Below are 22,372 nucleotides of genomic sequence, written 5' to 3'. Positions count from 1 at the left end.
AGTTCCATCACAGAATAAACATGTTGGAAACAGCTGTGGTTAGACGTCAACAGTGGCTCTCTAACCACGGAGGGACATCAGCTGGTTGAGTCGAGCCATTTGTCACAGAGGACCGATAACATCAAGCAACCAGGAAATCCACTGTGGGAGGGGGGGACAGATGTTAAAGTATCGAGACGAGTGATGTGGAACGACGATGGATTAGAATCATTCTAATACCACCAGGATTCAAAGGTGCGTGTTTACATGAACAGGGTGTTTAACATTTTAGATGTTTTAGAAGGATAAATCTTCTTTAGACAGCAGTTACCATCGATGCAAATGTATTTCAGCATCATTTTTAGAAGCCTGACGAAATAAAATAAATATATAATATAAAATATATTTTTTCTATCCAATCAATCATCCCCTTTTGTATTATAACATCTGATTCATCCGTCCTTACCCCCTCGGGCAGGGAACACTGCATAAGAAAAATGCAGTTGCAGTGGTGATACATTTGTCAAACATGAATATAACTTCTTACATTACAAACTAAGAAATGTGTCTTCTATCCCCGGCTAAAACCCGACACACAAAATATTCTTTTCTTGAAACACAAGTCAACTTTCTTATATTCATTTATCATAAGACCAGCATTAAAACATCAAACTGACTTCCTCTTCAGTCTCAAATCTCATGACAGTCATACGCAGGTTTACTTATCGTTCCTCCTGTGGAAGCAGCTCCCCCTTTGGGTGCAGGAGGCAGACGCCCCCTCTGCATTTAAGGTTTGTCTTTAAAACTCAACTCTATTTCAAAGCTCATAGTTATGATTGGCTCAGGTGAGATTTGAAGCAGCCCTAAGTTCTGCTGCTGTGGGCGTAGACTGCTGAGGGAACTCCCATGATGCATTGAGCACTTCTTTTCTCTCTCTCTCTATTTATATCACTGTACTGCTGCATGTCATTAAGTTTGTGTTTTCTAGCATCTGTACTTTGTGCTTTTTCCTCTCTGTCCTCACGCTGCCGGTGTCTCTGCCAATTCAACACTCACATACCAGTAACATCGAGTATTAGAGTTTCCACATTCATATCGTCAGTGTCTTGACATCGGGAGTTCAACAGCTGCAGGGTGATACTACACACTGCAGTGTTAATTCACAAGAAGTGCAAACCTCACCTTCCCAACGGCAACAGCTAAAACGTCTTAATGATTTGTTGAAGACATTCATCATAATTTGGCTTCTCCTCATCCGACCATTTTTAAACAGATATTGCAGTTGAAATGTTCACGTAATTTAGCCTTTTCTCCTTCAACACTAGACAATGTCTTCCCACACACACACTTCCCCCCCCATCTTTACTGTAAAATAATATGCATGAATACACGCCGTGTCTGTCAGCTTAAAGCCCCTTACTGTGCAGGGAGGTTGGAGGGGGTTGATCATCAAAGCAGTGTAAAATCCAGTCTGCTGTAGACTGAGAGCAGAGAAACCCCAAGAAGGAACCTCACGGCTGAGATGATAGTCAGTTATTTGCTTTCACCTTTAAAAGAAACAGAAGAATAACACACACACACACACACACACACACACACACACACACACACACACACACACACACACACACACACACACACACACACACACACACACACACACACACACACACACACACGCGTGCTCGTGCACACACACACACATGCGCACATGCACACAGCAGCTTGAGAGTAATTCGCCGCTCACAAGGATTTCATGTTTCTATGGAGAAGAAAGTCTATTTTTAGTAGTGATATAAATAGATCTTCCTGTAGCTCCGATGCTTGCGTTCATGTCTGAATATACCCTGCGGCCTTTACAGTATATTATTTTCTTATCGCAATGTGCCTCTGTGGACGTGTTTTTCTAAATCACACTGCCAAACATTCATCTGCTCTCCTCCTGGGGGTGTGTACGAACGGTTTCCTGGGCAAGTGCAGACAATGAAGAGCAGTTTGTCACAGTGACATTGGAGCTGAGGTGTATGGTCCCTGTGCAAGGTGACACTTGAAAAGTAGAAGCGGCTGAGTGTGATTGGCAAGATGTTGTCACATTCATCAATTAACTTTCTCCGACCCTCCTCAGATCGGTACAAGCACCGAGATAACAACCATTTCTTCACCCAGAGGAATAATGTAATATTGAGCCGGATAACGTCCTGAGACAAATGAAAGAGACGGATTGTTTTTTTCTGATGGCTTATAAAAAAGATAACTAAAAGGCTCGCAGCATCCCCGGGCTTTAGGAAGTGGACATAAAGGAGCAGAAGGGCACTGGCGACTTATTGCGGAGGAGGGGTACGAGTGAGACGGGGAGCAACTTTGTATCCGTGGAAACAGTTGCTAAGTAGCGAACCGAGGCATCCCTTGACAAAGAGGGACAAAGATATGATTGTGAGGAGAGGCAAAGTGCAGGGAAAAGGAGGAAATATATATATGTGTGTGTGTATTATTTCCCCCTCAATGGATTCATTTTTCAAAGATTTATCAATAAATTGAAATTCTGAATATAAGGAAAAATCTATTATCTCTACTATAGAGTCAAAAGTGACACCTTCATCTACACCAATAGTTCAAATCTATTGATGGGACAATCATTTCACGCGTACAAATTTGAATGGCGTAGATCATGTACCTTCAACAAAGCCCTACAATCCCCCTTGGAAACCACATTTAAAATAGTCTTTATATTTCCAAATGGTGGAATGAAACTTGGAAAAAAATACAGAGACTTAATACTTTATGGATTCAGGGGGAGAGAAACTGTGATTTTAGTTTTTTCTTTAAATGGGTTTGGTGTCACTTGCACAAAAAAACAATCCACAACCATATTGATTCTTCTTTTCCCACTTGTGCCAATTACACACCTGTGTCTCCCAAGCTACACCGCACTCCGCCCTTCCTGCACCTCCTTCCCCTCTTCCTCCTGATCTGCATCACCCTCTTCCTCGCTGCTGTGGAACCTGATTGACAGAAAACAGGGACAAAGAGGACAGCCCATTAATATGCTAATCCATGCAGGGACGACTTCGACACACGCAGCCTAGTCAGAAATACATGTGTGTCGACTGTGAGGCACGCAGTGTAAAATCAAAGATCGGGGAGGAGGAGGAGGAGGAGAAGGAGGAGGAAGAGGAGGGTGATGTGAATGTAATGTGGGCAGAGAGCTATGGTTGTGTGCACATAAAAAGTAAAGTGGTGGCATTTGGAGGAGGAATCCCCCTCATCCTCACACATCACCTACATGTTCTCAGCAGAGAGGATGACATGTGAAGTATTCAGAGGAGTGACCTGAGTGCTATGTCCTTGCCATGTGCTGCCTCGCTCACTCTGCGCTGGCATCAATAATCCATGCGACCTGCTCTGGTGGAGAGACAACAGAGCGCAGAGGGCTTATGTAAGAGAGTGTCAGGTCTGAGAGTCGGGCCGGGATCGATCCTCCGGGACCTGGCTGAATGACACGAGGGGACAAGACCACATGAGCGTGCACGTTTACAGTAGAGGAGAAGCAACAGAAGCATCTGTGCTGTACATCCACGTCGTCTCAGAACAGAAATACACTTTGTTTTGACATTTGTAATCTACAAGCGGTTTGTTCTGTTGCCGTGGAGGCCGGTGGCTGTTTGAAGTGGGTTTGAAAGGATGTCGCCAGCATCTCCACGGCCTCACTGACCCGAGGGATGAGCGAGTACAACCCCCCCCTCCCCTCTCTCCCTCTCTCCTCTGTCTCAGTAAATGTACAGCGCTCGGCAGACTCCCCCTGCCTCGCAGAGAAAGACTGAGATAGACAGCCAGCCAGAGAGGGTTTCATCCGTATTCCCCTTATCTCCCCGGCCAAAATCCCCAGCCTCCGGAAAGCAATTTAAAGGCCAGACAGAGACAGAGAGGGAGGGAGTCAGAGGGATTCATCTGAACACTGTGGAGCTCAGGCTCACTATACAACAGGATACATCCAAACCAGGCATAAGTACATAAAATATGCATTAACAATAAGGGAATGAAATACTTTTGTTTTCTACTAGGTACACAGTCTGTGTAAGGAGTATAAGAAGCTTTTTAAAGGATCTGCATTCATATGCTGAGAGCTGTTAATGGAGATTAACTTCAGCACCGAAAAACAGTATCACTGTTTGTGTTTCGTGTTGAAGACTCCAGTGATAAAAGAAACTAGAGGGACTGTCAACAGTGTGTGGGGAACACAAGACAGACCTCCCAGGTTTTCTACTAGCATACTTGTGTGAAAGATCGTGATTATTTAACTCACTGGACGCCGCTAAACCAGAGCCTTTTGTGTGATGTGGCGACTGTTAACATGTCTCAATGCAGAACAGGGCTTTCCAAAGAAATCTCAGCAAATGAGTCATCAAGATGTCTTAATGCATTTGATGTGTGTGAGGACGTGTGGGTGCAAACGGGGCTTTGAGGGATCTGTTCCTAATTAACCAAATCAATAAAATCACTATTAAAGCTTCACTGCTACAGGTGCCGTCCCAGTGTCGGTCATTAAAAATCTAAAGAAGCTCTCCTGCCTTTGGTGAGATCAGAAGACTGATCCCACTCTCATGTCTGTACAGTAAATATGAAAGACTGGAAATAAGAAGGAAGAGCGAGTGTGGCTCTGCCCAAAAGCAACTCCACTGTTCTCCTGCCAATACTCAAACACCCACTGCTCCAGTACATAACCCTCACTACACACTGACATTTGTTAGTTTTTCTATCGATTAAATGGAATTCATTTAATTTCCTTTGGAGCCAGAGTCTGGGTAGTTTTTCGACCAGTCAGCATCAGCGGTCAATCTTATATTCTAGATAAAACCAAACTTACTGGGAAAATGAACACGTGAAGAAACATCCGTGTGATTAGAGCTACAGAAAATGACAGAAAACATCTTTGAATCTTGTGTATTTGGACTTTTTAGTTTGGTCCATCAACTAACATGAAAGAGGCAAGGTTCGTGATCAATACCGCAGCCAGCCACCAGGGGGCGATCAAGATGATTTGGCCTCACTTTTTGGGGGGGCTGTCATATTGTCCATCATTGTGAACAGGTAAATTCCACACTTTAACGTGAAACAACAAAACAAAATAATATCGTGAGTGAATTAAACTTGACAGAGCTTCTACCATCTACATGAAGACCGACTGTATTATCTGACTGCTTGTATTTGGAACTTCTGTAACTGTTAATAAAAGTCATTAATTATCTGACGTGATTTGTCATTATGACGCATGTCTAATATTGCCGTCGGAAATCGGGGCCAATTTGGAAGCGGACACCCCAATCAAGCAGAATCCTCTTAGCTCTGTTCCAGGAAGTAATTAATCTTAACCCGGGTGGCAGTGGTTAATTAAATATTGAGACATCTTAAATTCCTGCGCCGCCGCTTTGCTTTATCGGTCACCTCCGAAAATGACAGTCCCATCTTTTTTCTCCGTTCTCTATCTGAGGACAAACACTTCCTCTCTTATCGGCTCTATCAGACAAAACCCACAGCGGAGCTGCGGGTACATTGTGTTTCAGAGAATAAAATAGGATGAGTACATCTTCCCTCAAAGGTTTTCAGAAATAATTCAGCACAGAGGAGAAAGCTGCCGAGAGCTGGTGTATATTTAGACATCCTGAACAGACATGAATTATTATAGTATCAAAATGTCTCTGGCATAAATAAATCCATAAAATAAATGAATAAACAAATAAAATCCTCTTTTCCCGCAGCGTGGGTTCAGCTCATGAGAGTCCTGCCCTTTCAGCGGATGAATCTGTCACTCCACGGGAGTCTGGGATTACACTGGCAGGCAATCTACTGAAAGTTATAATCTGCTGTGTGGATGCTGCGCCGTCTCTTCCTCGGAATGCTTTTATTCTCTAGTCAATCAGACGAGGCACATTTTGGACTAAGAGAAAATGCCTCTTCATATACCCGCTTATATATTTATATCAGTATATTCACATCTGTGTAATTATAATTACACTGTGCTACTGCACTTTGTTTTACTACTTCCCTTGCCCATAATATTCTCTCTGTAGTGAAAGGTGTATGTACATATTGCTATATTTTTCATATCTTATTACTTAACTGTGCCTATTTTCTCTTATCATTATGTCTACCTAGTTTAATATCCACTGCAGTAACAAGTGTCTTTCCTCTGCGTGGGACCAATAAAGTTGATCTAATCTTTTTGGAATAAGGAAGAGAAAGAAACAGAAAGATGAACAGATAACGTTTGTTTTACTAAAGTCTAATATTTGGTACATATTTTGGTGAGAATGAAAATGAGTGTTTAATCAAATGTTACTAATTTCATGAAATAAAAAAGTCAATAAATATAAGTAGGCTACACTGGCTGTGGGTCCCAAACATAGACAACTGTATCCTACATGTTGTGTTAAACTTATCAGAGTTAAGTTATTCCTGCAACAACAGTAACTTTCTCGTACACAACGTAAACATCAAGGGTTTTAGCACCTGAAACTACGTATTATTGTGTTTTCGTTACCTTAAAATGAGACCTTTGAATTCACATCAGGCATCAGTCTTTCAGAGAGTCGGCCATTTTGAATCACCATGTTTCTACAGTAGCCAAGAACAGACAAACTAAGTGAGGACTTTTGTGCTCTTCTATTGGAACCTGAAGGCCACCGTAGTTTTCTACACCTGGAGGAGGAAGAGGTTGGGGCGAGGGCGGGCTATCTATCTATCTATATATCTATATATATCTATCTGTCTATTCTATATATCTATCTATCTGTCTATCTGTCAATCTATATATCTGTCTATCCATCCATCTATCAACACCCCTAAACTCATTAAGACATTATGTTGGTTGAATTCTGACAGATTGAAACAGTAAAACATTTACTGTTGACTGCTAAAGGCCTCTTCTTGGTTGCTTTAGATAACTTTTACTTCAATAAAAAGTACTAATTGTTATCCTAAGTAATGCTTTAAAATGTAATTAAAGATCATAACTCATTGCACCATTATTGTAATTGGGGGGAGCTCATTTAAACAAACTGTGGTGCAGTTAATATATAAAAAGAAAATAAAGTGTACGAATAGCTCAAATTTGTACAATTTGAATAAATGTACTTGGTTACATTCCACCACTGTTATGTAGTAATAAAGTCCCAGCTGGTTTCTACTTAAGTCAAATTATTTTGCAGCGTGTAGAGAAGTTATATTCAGACGAGAGCCAGATGTGTCAGATTAAAGCTTTGTGAGGATTAAAACTGTCTGACTGCATATTACCTCTTGCAGACAGACGGACAGATAGACACACACACACACAGACAGAAACACAGACCGGCAACTACCAGCTGCAGACACAGATATATATATATATATAGACATATATATATATATATATAGACATATATATAGACACATATATATATATATACACATATATATATATACATACATACATATATATATATATATATATATATATATATATATAAAAGTGTATATATATACATATATATATATATATATATACACACATATACATATATATATATATATACATATATATATATATATATATATACATACATATACATATACACACACAGACAAATAGAAAGACCGACAGACTGATGGACAGTCAGACAGAGACAGACTGATGGACAGACAGATATGTCTGAGGTTTGTCTGGCTGCATATGAACCGAATTCTCTGAATATTCAGCAGTTTCTCCGTTTGCCCACCGACCTGAAACTGCCCGACTTTTGGATTCTGTGATGCAACTGTTGTGTAAAACTGAATTCGGAGAAATGTCAAATGTCCAAATCCCCATGGTGTTGTTGAATAACTGAGGCAACAGCAAATGAAATGTCCTGGACCCTGGATAATGGTTGTGTAACTATAAAGAGATTATCAATGTGATGCCAAGTGCTTTCCAGAAATAAATCCACTTCTATTTTCATGTTAAACTGACCAAACACAAATCAGTAAATTTCTCAGATTTATTCCTCAAACCAGACCTGACAGGTGAGGATTATTTACACTCTGCTAGAGTAGAGAAAGAGCACCACCTGCTGGCTTCATCAGGTTACTGCTGTAGGACCCGTCTCCATAACCATAGTTGGAAACGTCAAAAAACAAAGATAAATTGGAAACAACTTGAATCATTTATTTTGGACTGAATCAATGAATACAAAAACATTTGGGGTCGACTCGACATTGCGAAACCACAGAAATTATTTACAAATGCGTTATCTACAAGGAAAAATGGGATACGTGACATCTGCTTTTCCAAATCGGGCAAAAATAGACAGAGTGAATGAGTGCTGAATTTACGCCGGGGCAGTGTGGAATGAAAACAGCCAGTGGCTCCGAACACGTCTTCAGAATCAAAGCGCTGACGCTTCATCACATCACAGATGACATCATTCATACAGTGGACAGCGGACAGTTTATAGAAAGGTTGACATTAAACCTCCCGCTGTGAATCTCATTAATCTTAGTGATCCTCCACCACCATGTGATCACTGAGCCCTTCAGTCACACAGGACAAGTCCCAGTCGCCCGCTTTATTCTATTCTCCTTTTTTGGGGCTTTTAGAAACAACCTATGAAGCCTCTTCATCGATCTTTGGTGCCAGGTAGTATTTGACATGTCCCATATCGGCAATCTTGTACTCCACCACTGCAGGAAAGAAAAAAATGATAATCATGCAAGGGCCACAACAACTTCTGCGATCATGATGAGAAGCCAAATGAAGCGAGTGATGTAAGAAACCCGCCGGATGCACTCACCCAGGGGGATGTCGGCGGACATGCTGAGGGTGACTGTCTTGGACAGCGGCGTGGCCTTGGTGAAGAAGTTCAGGTAGTTGAGGGCAAAGATCAGCTGGACGGGCTCGTTCATCTCGATGGTCACCTACAAACAAGAGGAGAAGGGAAACGGTCAGGACCAGAACATGTGTCATCACAACAGTGCAAGTAGAAAGGGACGATGAATAATTAGCATCATTATCGATGTCGAAGCTTACGTTCCAGTAGTGTTACTGGTTTTTGAAATACACATTCAAACTGTCAACATCAGAACTAATGAACGATAACCAACAGATGTAGATAAATTTTATGTCACTTGACTAAATGATTTTTTTTCAGTTCCTAACTAAAGATCTTAATCTTTGGTTCTGGGGACAAACAGACACAAATTAAATCAGTGATAAATCTTTTAAATAAAATCATTTTTTGAATTAAGGAGCACATAAAAATCTAACTGTAAATTTGCGTCTTCTGATCCACAGCTTAAAATCTTAATGTATTCAATTAAGTCGATAGAAAGAACCAGCTGCCTCTGAAGTTTTAAACAGCTTGTGAATTGTACTTTTACTTGATGACAATAAGTCAAATGCTGAGTTATTAAAATTAATTTACTTTAAGGATCCCTAAACTTGGTGAGTGAATACTTGAAACATATTCAAACATCAGCAATGTACCAACATCAGTCAATGTTTCTTGACTTGACTTTTTTTGGTTGGAATTTACTAAATATTATGTTGTCTTCAAACTCTAAGTTAATGCTCACCGCTTCATCCTCTTTGTCTACATTGCTGGTCTGGGACAGTTTGACGTTTCCTGTTCCCAGCTCTCCTGAAGCGGAGAACTTGACTCCATCCTTGGCACAGGAGATCATGACAGCGTCGCCGATCTGGGAGAGATCTCTGCAGATTCTGGCGAACTCCCCGGAGGGCATCTTCACCACGCAGCTGTACTCCTGCTCCTGGAGGAAGAGATGGTCGGGAAAGGGTCAGGAACTGTGGGCCTCAGAAACACGTCGGACACAAACGGCGAAGGACGGATGACAGATTACTTACTGGAATACCCAGCTGCTCCACATCCAGGTCCATCAACTTCATCTCGTAATCTGAGACTTTCTCCTGGTCTGCAAGACGACGAGAGGCAAGTAAGACAATGCTGAAGATCAGTGGAGATCATTTTAAAGCTGCTGCTGCTGATTGTAATAAGTCAGAAACTTACTGAGTGTCTCAAACACGAGGGCGAGTGTGTCTGCATTGTCTTCTGCTCGGAGGGTGATGATGTCCTCGTTTCCAGCACACTTCAGGATCTTTGACATACTGGATGGGATTGAAGAAAAAAGGTCAAACTCAAGATGCTTTGGAAGGCAGTGAATTCTAAATGGAAAATAAGAAATCAATACACTCAGGATGAGACAAGTGGGGAATGATTCAGCGCCTTATGAAGCAGCCATAAATGTTGCTTCTATGTGCCAACTTTCTATTTGAAAGGTCTAAAATTTCACTCTGCTCTGTGGGACTAGAAAGATGTGATGTATGATTGACTTTTATTCTGAAATTTTACAGAGTTAAAGATTAATCATAAAAACAACTCGCAGACTGTTGTGTCATAATCATGGTCAATGACTTTTGCTTGAAAAAAAAAAAAATACCTACACCATTATGTAAACTGTTCGGTGAACATTTGGTTTGGAAACATGCTTGTTAAAATACATTATCCTCATATAAAAGGAAAATGCATTGGGACAACTTTACGCATGAACCACCTTTCAAAACATGATCATCTTTGTGCCGATCAACTAATCGATTCATTTCATGTTTTGCAACATTTTGTCGAATAACAAAAAAGCATCTGATCGAAGTCGAAGTGTCAAGTGAACCGGGACAAGAAGGCACTGGCCGGAAGTGGAAGTTCCCGGGTTAAACAACAATTCCCGCCAACCCTGCCTGCAGAGGAATTGGCGCTCAAATGACGTCACTACGTATTCATAAAGCAGCAGATGTCTGTTAAAACTGCGCCAAATGTGAATTTTAAAACACAAGACGCAGTTTCCCTGGTGAACAATGACAAACATCAGCAGGATCCACGCGCGTGAATCTGCGCGTTAGAGAACTGACAGTGAAGAGTTAACTACGCAGACATGCCCGGGCAAGAGCCAAGATGGCTTCCTCCTTTCTTTTTCCCTCCTCACCATCTTTTTCCCTCTTCACACATTAAACACCGACTTCTAACTCCAGCTGCCAAGAGATCAACAGCTGCACCGTGTGTTCACATCACCACGTTGTGTTCACGCATTAAAACCCGCGCACACAAACCAGACCCAGTCTACTTTTTAACGAATTTAACAACAAAACTTCAACAACTCGAGCTGTCAAACTTAAGAGTCGGTGGATCCTTCATCTAAAACTTCCCGCTGACCTCAACGTGTTATCCGGGAGGGAGAAAGAAGCAGAAGTGTGTGTGTGTGTGAGCAGCACCTGCTGAGGTTCACCCCCATCGCCAGGTTCCTGTCGCAGCGGTACGAGTCGAAGCCGTCGTGCCGGAGTGTGAGCTGCACCAGGGACACGTGAGAGGAGTCCATGCTCTGCAGGGAGATGCCGGACGAGCTGACGTCCCAGCAGGCCTCGGTGATCAGGTCCTTCAGAGCCTCCAGCACCTTCTTCAGGATGGAGCCCTGCACCAGGCGAGCCTCGAACATGGTTCCCGTGTGGCGGTGCTTCTTCTCCGGGTAGATTACTCAACAAGAGAGGTGGCTGTTCGCGTCAGGATGGAGGACGTGGGTTAAAGTAGAGTGTGTGTGTGTGTGTGTGGAGGAGTTCAGTCTTTGTGTTGTCAGATGAGCAGGAAACAAACACACACACTCACTGCAGAGGTTTGAGCTGCAAGCGCGCGCTAACGTCCGCTTTTAATGATTCTGCCTGGTTGCGTCATTTCCGCTTCCTGGTTCCGTCGTCCTGAGCGCTAAATAGGACGGGCGGGGATTTCAGCCATGATGGAGAGGACACGACTGTGAACTGATACAGTCTTCATACAGCAATTAGAACTAATTATGGAAATATGTCTTTAAAGTCATCACTCTGTACCCACGCAAAACGAGTGTAAGATTTTAAAGACTTTTAATTCCACATAGAGCACAATTCTATAGTGTTTTCACTTTTTGTTAAATACACTTACATCTGCTGGGCCATCATTTTACAGGCTATGTTAGTCTAATGCACAACTTTGTATTATTGCTTCAGTTATTTACCTTTAAATCTGTATTATTATGTATTATGTATGTATAATATATGTATAATATACACCTTATACTTCAAATATTGTATTGTCAATATTTCCATTGGCACAAACTTCTTTACAGTGACAGCTTTGTAGTAGTTCTGGTGGCGAGGCTTTCATCTCACTGCAGTGAACTTATTCTTGACTCATTTTGACCTTTTATTAGTCTTATGTTCTTGTGTTTGACTGTGTGACACTATTCTATCAATCTATCCATCTCTCTGTCTCTCCCTCTGTCTGTCTATTTATCTATGTATCCAATAAGGCCCAGTTATTTATCAAGTACATGCATTCGCTCCACCATTAATGTAATAAGATAGCAGTTTGTCAAGGAACAAAGATATTACACTTTATATATGCTTCTTCAACCAGGCGTTTTCAGCCTCCAGCTCCTCCAGACGGGCTGACAATGCCAGCTCCTTCAGCAAGGCATTGTCAGCCTCTAGCCACTCCAGGTGGCCGTTTTCAGCCTCAATCTCATTCAGCTGTGGGTTTTCAGCCTCCAGCTCCTTCAGCAAGGCATTTATGGCCTCCAGCTCTTCCAGCCAGGCGTCTTCAGCCTCCAGGTCCTCCAGGTCCTCCCGGCGAGCGTTTTCAGCCTCCAGCTCCAGAAGGTCGGTTTTAGCCTCTGGCTCCTTCAGCCTGGCATCTTCTACATCCAGCTCATTTAGCTGTGGGGTTTCAGCCTCCAGCACCTCTGGACGAGCGTTTTCAGCGTCCAGCACTTCCAGAAGAGCGTTTTCAGCCACCAGCTCCTTCAGTTCGATGTTATCAGCCTCCAGCTCCTCCGGACGAGCGTTTCCCGCCTCCAGTTCCTTCAACCAGGCATTTCCAGCTTCTGTCTCCTCCAGCCTGGCGTTTTCTACCTCCAGCTCCTCCAGACAGGTAATTTCCGCCCCCTGCTCCTTCAACCAGGCATTTTCAGCCTCCAGTCGGGCATTTACTCCCTCCAGCTCCTTCAGACGGGTGCTTTCAGCCTCCAGCTCCTTCAGGCGGCCGTTTTCAGCCACCAGCTCCTGATTCTCCCTCTTCGAGTCCTGGAGGGCTCGGTGGAGGGCCTGCAGCATTTTGTGGATGCCGCACTTGTGTTGCTCATCTCCTGAGCTGTTGATCCTCTCCATGTCGATTAACAGGTGCTGCAGTGTAGCAAGAAGGTTTCTGTAGAGTATTTTCTTCTGTAGCTGTGTACAAAAGTTTTTGTAGAGTATTCTCTTGTCTTGTGACGGTCAAAGTTGCAGGAGAGACGTTTCTTGTGTGTCTGACGTTGGCTCAAGGTCGTCGTGTCTGGTTCCACTGACAAATGTTTCTCTTAAATAGGTGAGCTAATTGGCTTTGATCTGTTTCATTCTACAACACACACCCATCCTCCTTTGATCAACTTCAGAGTCATACAGAAAGTTCCCCTCCAGGAATTGCTCTTGAGAAATTTATGTTTATGTTTGTTATGTTTGTTTATTTGTTTGCGATATTATGCAAAAACCACTGAACGTATTTCCACAATGGGCCAATAAATTAACCCATTGAATATTATTGCAGATAATTTTGCAAATGTATTTTTCATGGTTCTCATTAAAGTTGTGATATGATGTATTTTACAACACTTGTAATTTTGTAATAATGTATTTTGCTGGGGAAAAAAATCCTACACATTTAGGAGGTGGTATCTATGAGTGTGTGCAATTTGGTGAAGATCACAATAAAAATCCGGATGTAGGGAATTTAAATGTAGTGTCATAAGGAGACTGTTGGGCCTGGGAGATGTTATGCACTCCACTGAATGCCTTCTACGCAACATTTGTATAATTTACACTTTGTACAAGACCAATAATCAAATTAGTTTACCAGACACAATCAAATGATCGCTTATTTCTCAAAGCTAATCTGCCACAACCAAGAGACTTTTATCAAGAGAACTGAACATGCAAGATGTGTTAACATATAACATTCACTATATATACAAATAATAAATCTTCCATTGATACATTAATCAATAATAAAAATTCTATTGAGTTTAAGTGAGCATTTTTTTCCCATAGAAGTAGCTGTAATCAATACCAGGCTATATGGTTTCCATTCAGAAAACCTACAAGTATTAGTAAATAACAGACCTACATTGTTACCAAAAATCTCTTTTAACTGAGCTACTAAACTGAAGGTAACGGTCTTTGTGTTAAAGACAGTGGTGTAGGCACAGCCAGATGAATCTCTTCGGGGGCCTCAAGGCAAAGCTGTCGGGCCCCTGCTGCCTCCAAGTCTTCGTCAAGTAGCAGGAAATCATCGGGATCATAAAACAAGTTGTATTCAATGTTGAATAAAAAGTCTTCAGAATTCTCAGATTTTACTTTGTTATTTCTGCAGAAACCCTCATTACAGCCATGTCAAGGTCGAGCGATTTCTTACTTTATAGAATGTTAGGCACCATCATTTTAAACATAACCATGTTAAAATGAACTCTTGATCTCTGAAGTAACTGGTAATTACAGATAGTTTTCAAATGTGGAAACTCTCAAAGTACAAGATGTCAGACTTTTACATAACATAATAATAATGTGTGTACTTAGATGGTTTCATGTACTTAAAGTCTCACACAAGCTGTTACCATGGCGCCTCTTCTGTTCCTCTGTCAACTGGAACTGCTCGGATTCCCTGTATTAACTAAATAAACATTAAAACCAGTGTAAAAATAAATTGTATGGACAGAAAACAATGAGCTCTGATTAGGTTTATTGGTCAGGGAGGAGTTCTCTGTCACACAGCGTCATTCAGCACACAACCATGGCCAAGGTCTGTCGCACACATACAGATGCACATAAAAAAGGATGATATTGTCACACTGCCATTAAACCCCTGAGTATAAATGGATTCAGGCCACTTCAGAACAGGGACATTTTACACGTGTTGCAGACAAATGTCACATGATCTTAGAAAACAGAGGACACTCGTGCAGAAAAACAATCTGAGGTATTGGCCACGAAATACTGCACATGTTGCAGGTCACTGGTTTGTTTGTATTTGGACGGTTACAGATTTGTGTTTGGAGTGAGCACAGAGACCGAAGTCTTTCTTGTACTTGGGTTATCAGTTTAGAGACCAGACAGGATGTAGTTGGTTGCCATGGCGAGGATGGGGGCTCCCGTCGGGACCCCGGGGAAAGGACCACTGGATCCGGCGATGTCAACGTGGGAATAGGGCAGAGGAGTGTTCGAGTCCACACCAAACTGTGGAGAAAAGTCAGGATTGATAGAAGTTCTTGACTGTTCTTCTTCCATGTTACATTTATAAGTAAATATATAAGTGTGAGCACCTTGTCGAGCCCGGAGGCCATGATGAGGAAGGCTGCCGGGGTCTGATGTCCTCGAGGTGTAGCGGAGGACGGCAGGTTGTTGCATTGCAGGATGTCCTCATATTCAGACTGGCCCTTGTGGAAGTCGTAGTCCTCTCGTCTGATGCTGGACATCTCGAACACGTCGCCCAACTTCTCTCCAGCTGCATGAAGACAGAACAAAGACCAGGGGTTAGCTCGTGAAATATGAGGCTATGACACTGATTGTGCTGCAGGTGCTTCAGTAAAGCATTTGATAGTCACAATTGCGACATCTGCTGGACAACTGTGGTATTGCATGTGTAAAGAGGCATTAAATCCAAGAACATGATTTTATGGTGCGAGTCTCGCTGCTGTGGTCAAACTGCTTCGAGTTGAAACCAAGAGAGTTTGAAGAACTGATTTAAAAATATTTTGTTCCCAAACATGAACTTTCACACTCACCTTTCTGCCACTGAGCAGCGGTCCCACTGCGATGGGCCGGTCCGTTATCCATGATGATCTACAATGACAAATTCAAAATTGAACTCAACGCATGTTTTCTACATTCAAATGATTAATGTTGAAATATCAACTTATCTGTGTAAATCACAGCTTTGTCCATGTATGAACACAACTCACGGAGTAGTTGGGCCCCATGGCTCTGATGGCGTGACCCGTCAGAGTGGCGATAGTAAAGAGCTGAGGGGAAGTCTCGCGAACCGCCTGCAGGAACACAGCACATGATCAGAAGGAGAAGAAGAAATCCGGTCTTGATCACTGGTTTGAAATTATCGTTGCTTGTGACATGAGTTCAGTGGATCTGATGACTTGAAAAAGATGAAACAACACTAATACAAATATGGAGATGGAGATTTTCAGGATGAATCAAAGTTTGACTGAAAAGCTTTGAAAGTTGGAGGTGGGAGGTTTCAGTTCTGTGGTTGTGTTTCCATACTGAGAAGTAGCTGAGTAAAATGTTGGTAAACTTAACGTTAAATGTTCGTGTTGACAGTGAACCTCAGTGTTTACTTCTCACTTACAGTTAAACTTCATTTACTGATTCTCACCAAATAGGGCTGAGAATTATTGTACAATGTTATAAATCAATATTTGAGCAAAAACCTATGGAACATAATTTAAATTTGAAATGGATTATTTTTGTAAGACTTCTTTAAATACACTGGGCATGTCTGTGTTACAAGGGGTTATATTTATTTTGTTTCTCAATATATTTAATAGAATTCATCATGTGTGTGTGTGTGTGTGTGTGTGTGTGTGTGTGTGTGTGTGTGTGTGTGTGTGTGTGTGTGTGTGCAGTTATCTCTACGAGTATTTCATGTGCTATGTACATAATCCCTCAAGAATCTAAGTCAGACGTGTAGTTTACGTGGTCACTGGATATTGTTGTGACTGTTTGTCATAAAAATATTTTTCTATAAAAGACAAAAGGACTGTGTGTAGAAACTAGTTGAGAAGTAATTATACTGAGATGTTCTGACCTTCTCCTTCATCTCACAGAGCAGGTCGACCATCACCATACGACCCTCAGCGTCCGTGTTTCCCACTCTCACCCTACGACCCGCACGGGAAACCACCAGTTCATCGGCCACATAGCAGTCTGAGAAAAGACACACACACACACACACAGTCAGTCACCTGAGGGAGAAAGAGCTACAACACAGATCTCACTGAGCGACGTAAAACCAGGAACATGAGTAATGAGCTGGTTAGACTGACCTGAACCCACACTGTTCCTCACCATGGCCATCGAGCCGATAACCTTCAGATGTTTAGGCTTCAGCTTCGCTAAGATCTGGAGAGAAAGACAGAAATAAATAATGCTTACGATTTGTAACTTAAAGAAAATCTATAAACACAACACTGAGTCTACATCAGCCTCTATCTGGAACTAAATATCACTTAACGTTTCCCGAACAAGAAGGAAATGATGTTCTCTGGTCAACATGACTCAGCAGCTTCCAGGTCTGAGCCACTGGGAGCTGATTCCTGACTCAGTGAGGTTTTGTTACTGAGCTCATTTACCTGGAAGAAGCCGGCAACAGCAGCAGCTCCACACTTGTCCCTGTGCATCCCAGCCATGAAGCCACCGGCCTTGATGTCAGCTCCTCCAGTGTCGTAGGTGATGCCCTGGAAACGCCACAACAAGAAACAGCGCTTGGTTTAATTAGCCAGTCAGTGACATGTAGGTACAGTACATGGTATTTATTAACATATACATAATCAATTAAACAGAGATTGTCCCTTAAACTCCTCGCTGATTAGTGTAAAAGGGCTTTAACTGAATTATAATCTGCAGATTTTTCGAATGACCTTGTCAGGGACCGAGCAGGAAGATCAGAGAGCCGCAGATAGTTTCTACTTCCCAAATAAAAGGGCCAATAAAAGGTTAACTAACCAAACGAGCCTCCGGTAACAAGTGAAGACAAGTTAACAGCACCAAAACAACTGCCCCTCAACTGACACACCAGCGTTCCTTTAATGTTTGTGTGACATGTCGCTCTCACCTTTCCCACCAACATGAGTGTCTTCTGGATGGGTCCCTCTCCACAGTACTGCAGCTTGATCACTCTGCCCTGGTGACGGGGGACACCTGGAAGAGGAGGATGCTATGAACAAGTATGCAAAACATTCACAGTCCTGGAAATCAGTGTCCAGAGCCACGTTAATATGTGACGAGAACAGAACATGCTCTCGTACTGCTGGCACAGCGGTTGACGGCAGCCAGACAGGGATACTCTTTCTCCAGAACCTTCAGGTCGCTCACCACTTCCACCTGAAGGGGAATAAACACATCACACACTTTAAACAGTGGATTTAAGTGTCACTGAAGAAACAAACTGTCCTGGACGGAGACAGGGATTTAACATTTTCCTGGTTCCTGGGAAGAAAAACAGGTGATTCTGTCGGCACATGTGCTGGAATATCTCCTACCTTCACGGGGCTGTCTTTGAAGAGCTCCTGGACGTAATCGGCCACACGAGGGGCGGCCATGCGCTCGGGGTCGGAGCCACCGATGTCGCGACATGCCAACCTGAGGAGTGGAAAACAGGCCGGCTGGTGAGTGAGCAGTGGGTGATAAAGTCTCAGCAGGAAATGAGATGAAGGGTGTGACTCACCTCCCGCTCTCCAGGGCATCAGCCAACTGCACCAGCCTCCGGCCCTCAGTCTCATCTGAAGCCCACAGGCCCAGGACACACACCTTGCAGTCGGAGGATTTCACATTCCCCTCCCTCACTTCAAGAGGCTGTTTGTAGAGAAGACACAAGATGCTTTCACACATGCAGATTGTGTTGAGTTTTACAATATTTCACGCCTATGCTCAGATTTCACTTTCCTGGGAACTGTGATAATTGCTCAACAGAAATAAAAGAATTTGCTTTTTACACCTGGAGAAATTGTCAGTGGTAAACATCTGGTGCTTTGCCTCAAGCGTGGACCTTGAATAAAACATGTAACAAGTCTTCTCCAGCCGATTGTGTTTCATCTTAAATAAACTCCATTCCAACACCACATGTTGTCAAACGCCTGCAGTGAGAGGTTCACGAGGGATTGTGCACTCGAAGCAGAGATAACGTTTTGTGCTGCTATTTACTTATCGGACTCAAGACAGTTTTTGAAATGGTCAAAGTTGAAGGGGCAGAGGCCGAGATATGAATAAACTGATCAATGGCCAAATTGTTCAAACTCCAGACCACAGAGGACATTACACAACTGTTGCACTGACTCAGCAGAACTTCTCGTGACAGGGAAACAAAACATTCATCAGTTCAATTTACCCAAAGTGTCCCTTGTAATCGCATCAACCAAGGACCGTAAAGTGCCAAGTGTGAACAGAATCTTTTCTCACCATGTACAGACCATGAAGGGCCCCGAGTGCAGCCACCAGGGTGCTGTTCTTATAGTCCTTGTGTGGCGGGCAAACCAGCAGGGGGCGCTGCATGCCAGCTTTTAAGGCCCTGGAAGGAAACACAGATGAGTGAAACTGCAAAGAAACCTGGAGTTTAATCCCAGTTCTGTTCTTCAGCGACCATCGACTGACCGTTTGATGCCGTTGACGGCTGCATCACTGAAGCGCCTGACATCATCGTAGTCGCGGTTTACCGGGCCGGTGCTGGCAAACACCAGCCGGTTACCAGGGAGACCAGGGACCTTGAGGATGACCACCTCCTCCCCCAGACCGCTGTCCACCTGGAAGCATAACAACACCATAAAGGAAATTAGCACAAACTCTACCACCTCTACTTCTGAGAACTGGAAGCAAAGCAGTGCTGAGAGAATAAAAGTGTCTCCATCTTTGTTTACAGTTGAATCTTTTACTGTAGTGTTCCCAAACCTTTACAGCTTATTTTCCCTTTATGTGAATCAGTGTCTGGTTGTCACTGGTTGTACAGTGTCTGGTTGTCACTGGTTGTACAGTGTCTGGTTGTACAGTGTATGACCCACTGAGGCCTGAACAGGCGAAATTACTGAAAACATATCCTGTTGTGTAGATAAGTGTTTTTATCTTTTTACTATCAAGGTCCATTTCTTTTTTTACAACATCCTTCGAGGGCCATAAAATATTATTGAACATTAATCACACAGTTCTCTAATGTGACAGCTCCAGCTGTCACATTAGAGAATTTAACGTTAACTGCTTCTCTTTAGCAAAGTATCTGCTGTCCGATGGTAGTGATGATGATGCTATTTGCAGCAGTTTTTCAGGTTTGGGTCAGTGAGTCTTCACAAACAGTGTAAAGATCGTCTCACAGCAGTGAGTTGTCCCAACACTACAAAACTTAACTGTATAACATCGTCTTTGTCAGAGTACGATCTGGTGAAAAATCCTCGTCGGGCACTAAACTCTTCTGAAGAGCGTTAACTTATCCAAGAGCATTTGTCCGGACAAGGATCCAGTTTAGCTGCATGTTTTCAGCTGTAATGATTTTTCATCTCTGTGACGCAGAGTCACAGAGATGAAAAGTCCACTCTGATTCTCTGCACTGGATCGTGGACAAAGAATCTTTTATCCATTTCTCTTGGAAAGCACCATGTTCCATAAGTGACACTGAGTGTGATGTGACAGCCAGAGGAGACCCCCCCGAGGGGAACATGTTAGTCCACTAGTTGATGTTATTTGCTTTTATCTTAGGCTGAATCAAACTCTCTTACCCACCCCTGCTGTAGTGGGACATCTGAATCTAGCCCGAGTTAGCCGAGTTAACCCAAATCTACTGATTTGACTCAATTCTGAACTTTGATCTTAATTTCTGAAGACTGATTCTTCACATTTAGTTTGATGAAACACTCACTAAATTAAATTTATTTTTCATCCCACCAAACAGCAGCCAATTTACATCACATCTCCTTATTATTAACATTGATGTGTGACGTATTTGATGCATAACATTTGCAGCAAATTTATAAATTTTCACAAAGACAAGGCTCCGATACACAGATAAATCCTGGGGTTTTAAAAAGGTATTTGGGAGTATTTAATCTATTCAGAAAGGATTTTGTGTCATGTTTATGATATTCTTGGTAGTGCCATTACAAGCAGTGATGTGTGTATTATATGGAGTGTGTGTCAGAGCGTAAAAGACAATGTAGTTTTTCTGGAGGTTGCTGGGCTGCAGGAGGTAGAAGAGGAGACACTTACAGAGCTGTAGTCCTGCAGAGGAGCTTTCAGACACTCGAGCTCCGAGGGCAACGTGTCATGGCTCTGCGTCACCAAGACGACGCCGTCAAAACTAGAAAGAAGGGAACACCATCATCTCACACAGCTGCACGTTAGGATGCATTGCTTGCTCTCGCAGACAAAGAGGAAACGCATGCTTACTTCTGGTTTTTGAGGTCGGTGGTCCATTCAACAGGCTGGACGCTGGAGAGAGAGAGAGACACAGAGAACAAGTCAAGTCATTTCCTCATATGCAACGTCAGCATTGTTTGATAAGCTATCTCAGACAGAACGGTGCAGTTAGACATTATAATGCAGGTTCATGCTCAGAGTGGAAACCTGCCAGACCTTTGAGATCTGCTTCAATGTGAGAGGGCAAAAGGTTCATTTCTTTTCTCACTGCAGGATAAGTCAAGACTTTGTACAGAGTGTGCTCTTTACATAGAGCAACTCACACATGCTGCAGTTGGTGTTAATTCGAAGAGTAAATAGCAAATGAAGTCCATTTAACAGGTTTTCTAACACTTTGTTAATTATTCTAACATCACACGTCAGCGGCTGAGAAAACAATGAGCAGAGGAGAATAAAAGTGAAATGAAAGCAAAATAAAAATGAGTGGAGGCACTTTTATCAGAAACTTGATCCACCTCTGTTGCAATATCACATCAAATATACTTTTATTGTCCCCATGGGGACACTGTCCCGGGGGCCAAAGTGCTACAGCAGCTGCACAACAGCTCATTGTGCAAACAGACAACAAAGAAAGAACAGCACAAAGGACATATCCTGTAATAACAATGCAGGATGTGGGTGAGATGAACACCAGAGAGCAAAATGTGACAAAGTGCAAAGGTCAGTGAGATGTTTCCTCGTTGAGTCGTGTGACAGACGGGGGGGATGAATGAGATCATGTGACTGAATAACACACATGAAGCCCAATCAGTTAAATGACATGAATAAATCAAACACAAAGAGAAACCGTCTCTGCGGCTCCGAGGCCGCTGCTGTGATGTCATCCCTGCGTGAAGCTGCAGGTTGAAAGAAGCAGAAAGTGCGAACAGGAGGTTTAAAGACACAAGACGGAGGTTGTTCTCACCGGGTGCACATCGTGATCCTCCTTCTCCTCCGGTGTCTGCAGGGGAAAGAGGCGGATTACAGCCGGTGACCGGGGATCCTGCTCCGGTTGATCACATGACACGTTCTGTCCCACTCGTGCTGCCTTCACGGCCCCCGCCTGGCTCGTGATTACCAACACCCAAAGCGTAAAAGTCAGATTTAAGGGTCTTTGTTGTGTATAATAACATCAGGTGATGAGTGGTGTAG

The 22,372-nt window shown here is 42.8% G+C and overlaps 2 protein-coding genes and 1 long non-coding RNA gene across 3 annotated transcripts; all 3 read right to left on the bottom strand.

Annotated features, from left to right (window-relative positions):
* Positions 1–1,662: 1,662 nt before the first annotated feature.
* LOC124852457 lies at positions 1,663–6,628 on the bottom strand. Its single transcript, XR_007032971.1, has 3 exons — positions 6,518–6,628; positions 3,263–3,469; positions 1,663–2,981 (listed from the first exon to the last, which is right to left on the bottom strand). It is a non-coding gene; the product is annotated as an uncharacterized LOC124852457 (long non-coding RNA).
* A 1,506-nt stretch (positions 6,629–8,134) lies between these two features.
* Positions 8,135–11,708, bottom strand: pcna (proliferating cell nuclear antigen). Its single transcript, XM_035166749.2, has 6 exons — positions 11,270–11,708; positions 10,014–10,111; positions 9,851–9,918; positions 9,562–9,756; positions 8,781–8,904; positions 8,135–8,670 (listed from the first exon to the last, which is right to left on the bottom strand). Exons 1-6 carry the CDS (start codon positions 11,488–11,490, stop codon positions 8,594–8,596), a joined length of 783 nt encoding a protein of 260 aa, XP_035022640.1. The 5' UTR covers positions 11,491–11,708; the 3' UTR covers positions 8,135–8,593.
* Positions 11,709–14,775: 3,067 nt separating this feature from the next.
* On the bottom strand, positions 14,776–22,264 carry zgc:152830 (uncharacterized protein LOC767682 homolog). Its single transcript, XM_035166174.1, has 16 exons — positions 22,146–22,264; positions 21,212–21,253; positions 21,032–21,122; positions 19,433–19,581; positions 19,241–19,349; positions 18,510–18,637; positions 18,325–18,424; positions 18,091–18,166; positions 17,898–17,983; positions 17,416–17,520; positions 17,110–17,185; positions 16,872–16,990; positions 16,012–16,095; positions 15,835–15,892; positions 15,373–15,554; positions 14,776–15,286 (listed from the first exon to the last, which is right to left on the bottom strand). Exons 1-16 carry the CDS (start codon positions 22,154–22,156, stop codon positions 15,152–15,154), a joined length of 1,551 nt encoding a protein of 516 aa, XP_035022065.1. The 5' UTR covers positions 22,157–22,264; the 3' UTR covers positions 14,776–15,151.
* Positions 22,265–22,372: the final 108 nt, after the last annotated feature.

The sequence above is a fragment of the Hippoglossus stenolepis genome, chromosome 9, assembly GCF_022539355.2.
Source record: "Hippoglossus stenolepis isolate QCI-W04-F060 chromosome 9, HSTE1.2, whole genome shotgun sequence".
Taxonomy (NCBI): Eukaryota; Metazoa; Chordata; class Actinopteri; order Pleuronectiformes; family Pleuronectidae; genus Hippoglossus; species Hippoglossus stenolepis.
This window is presented reverse-complemented; position numbering and strand designations above follow the sequence as displayed.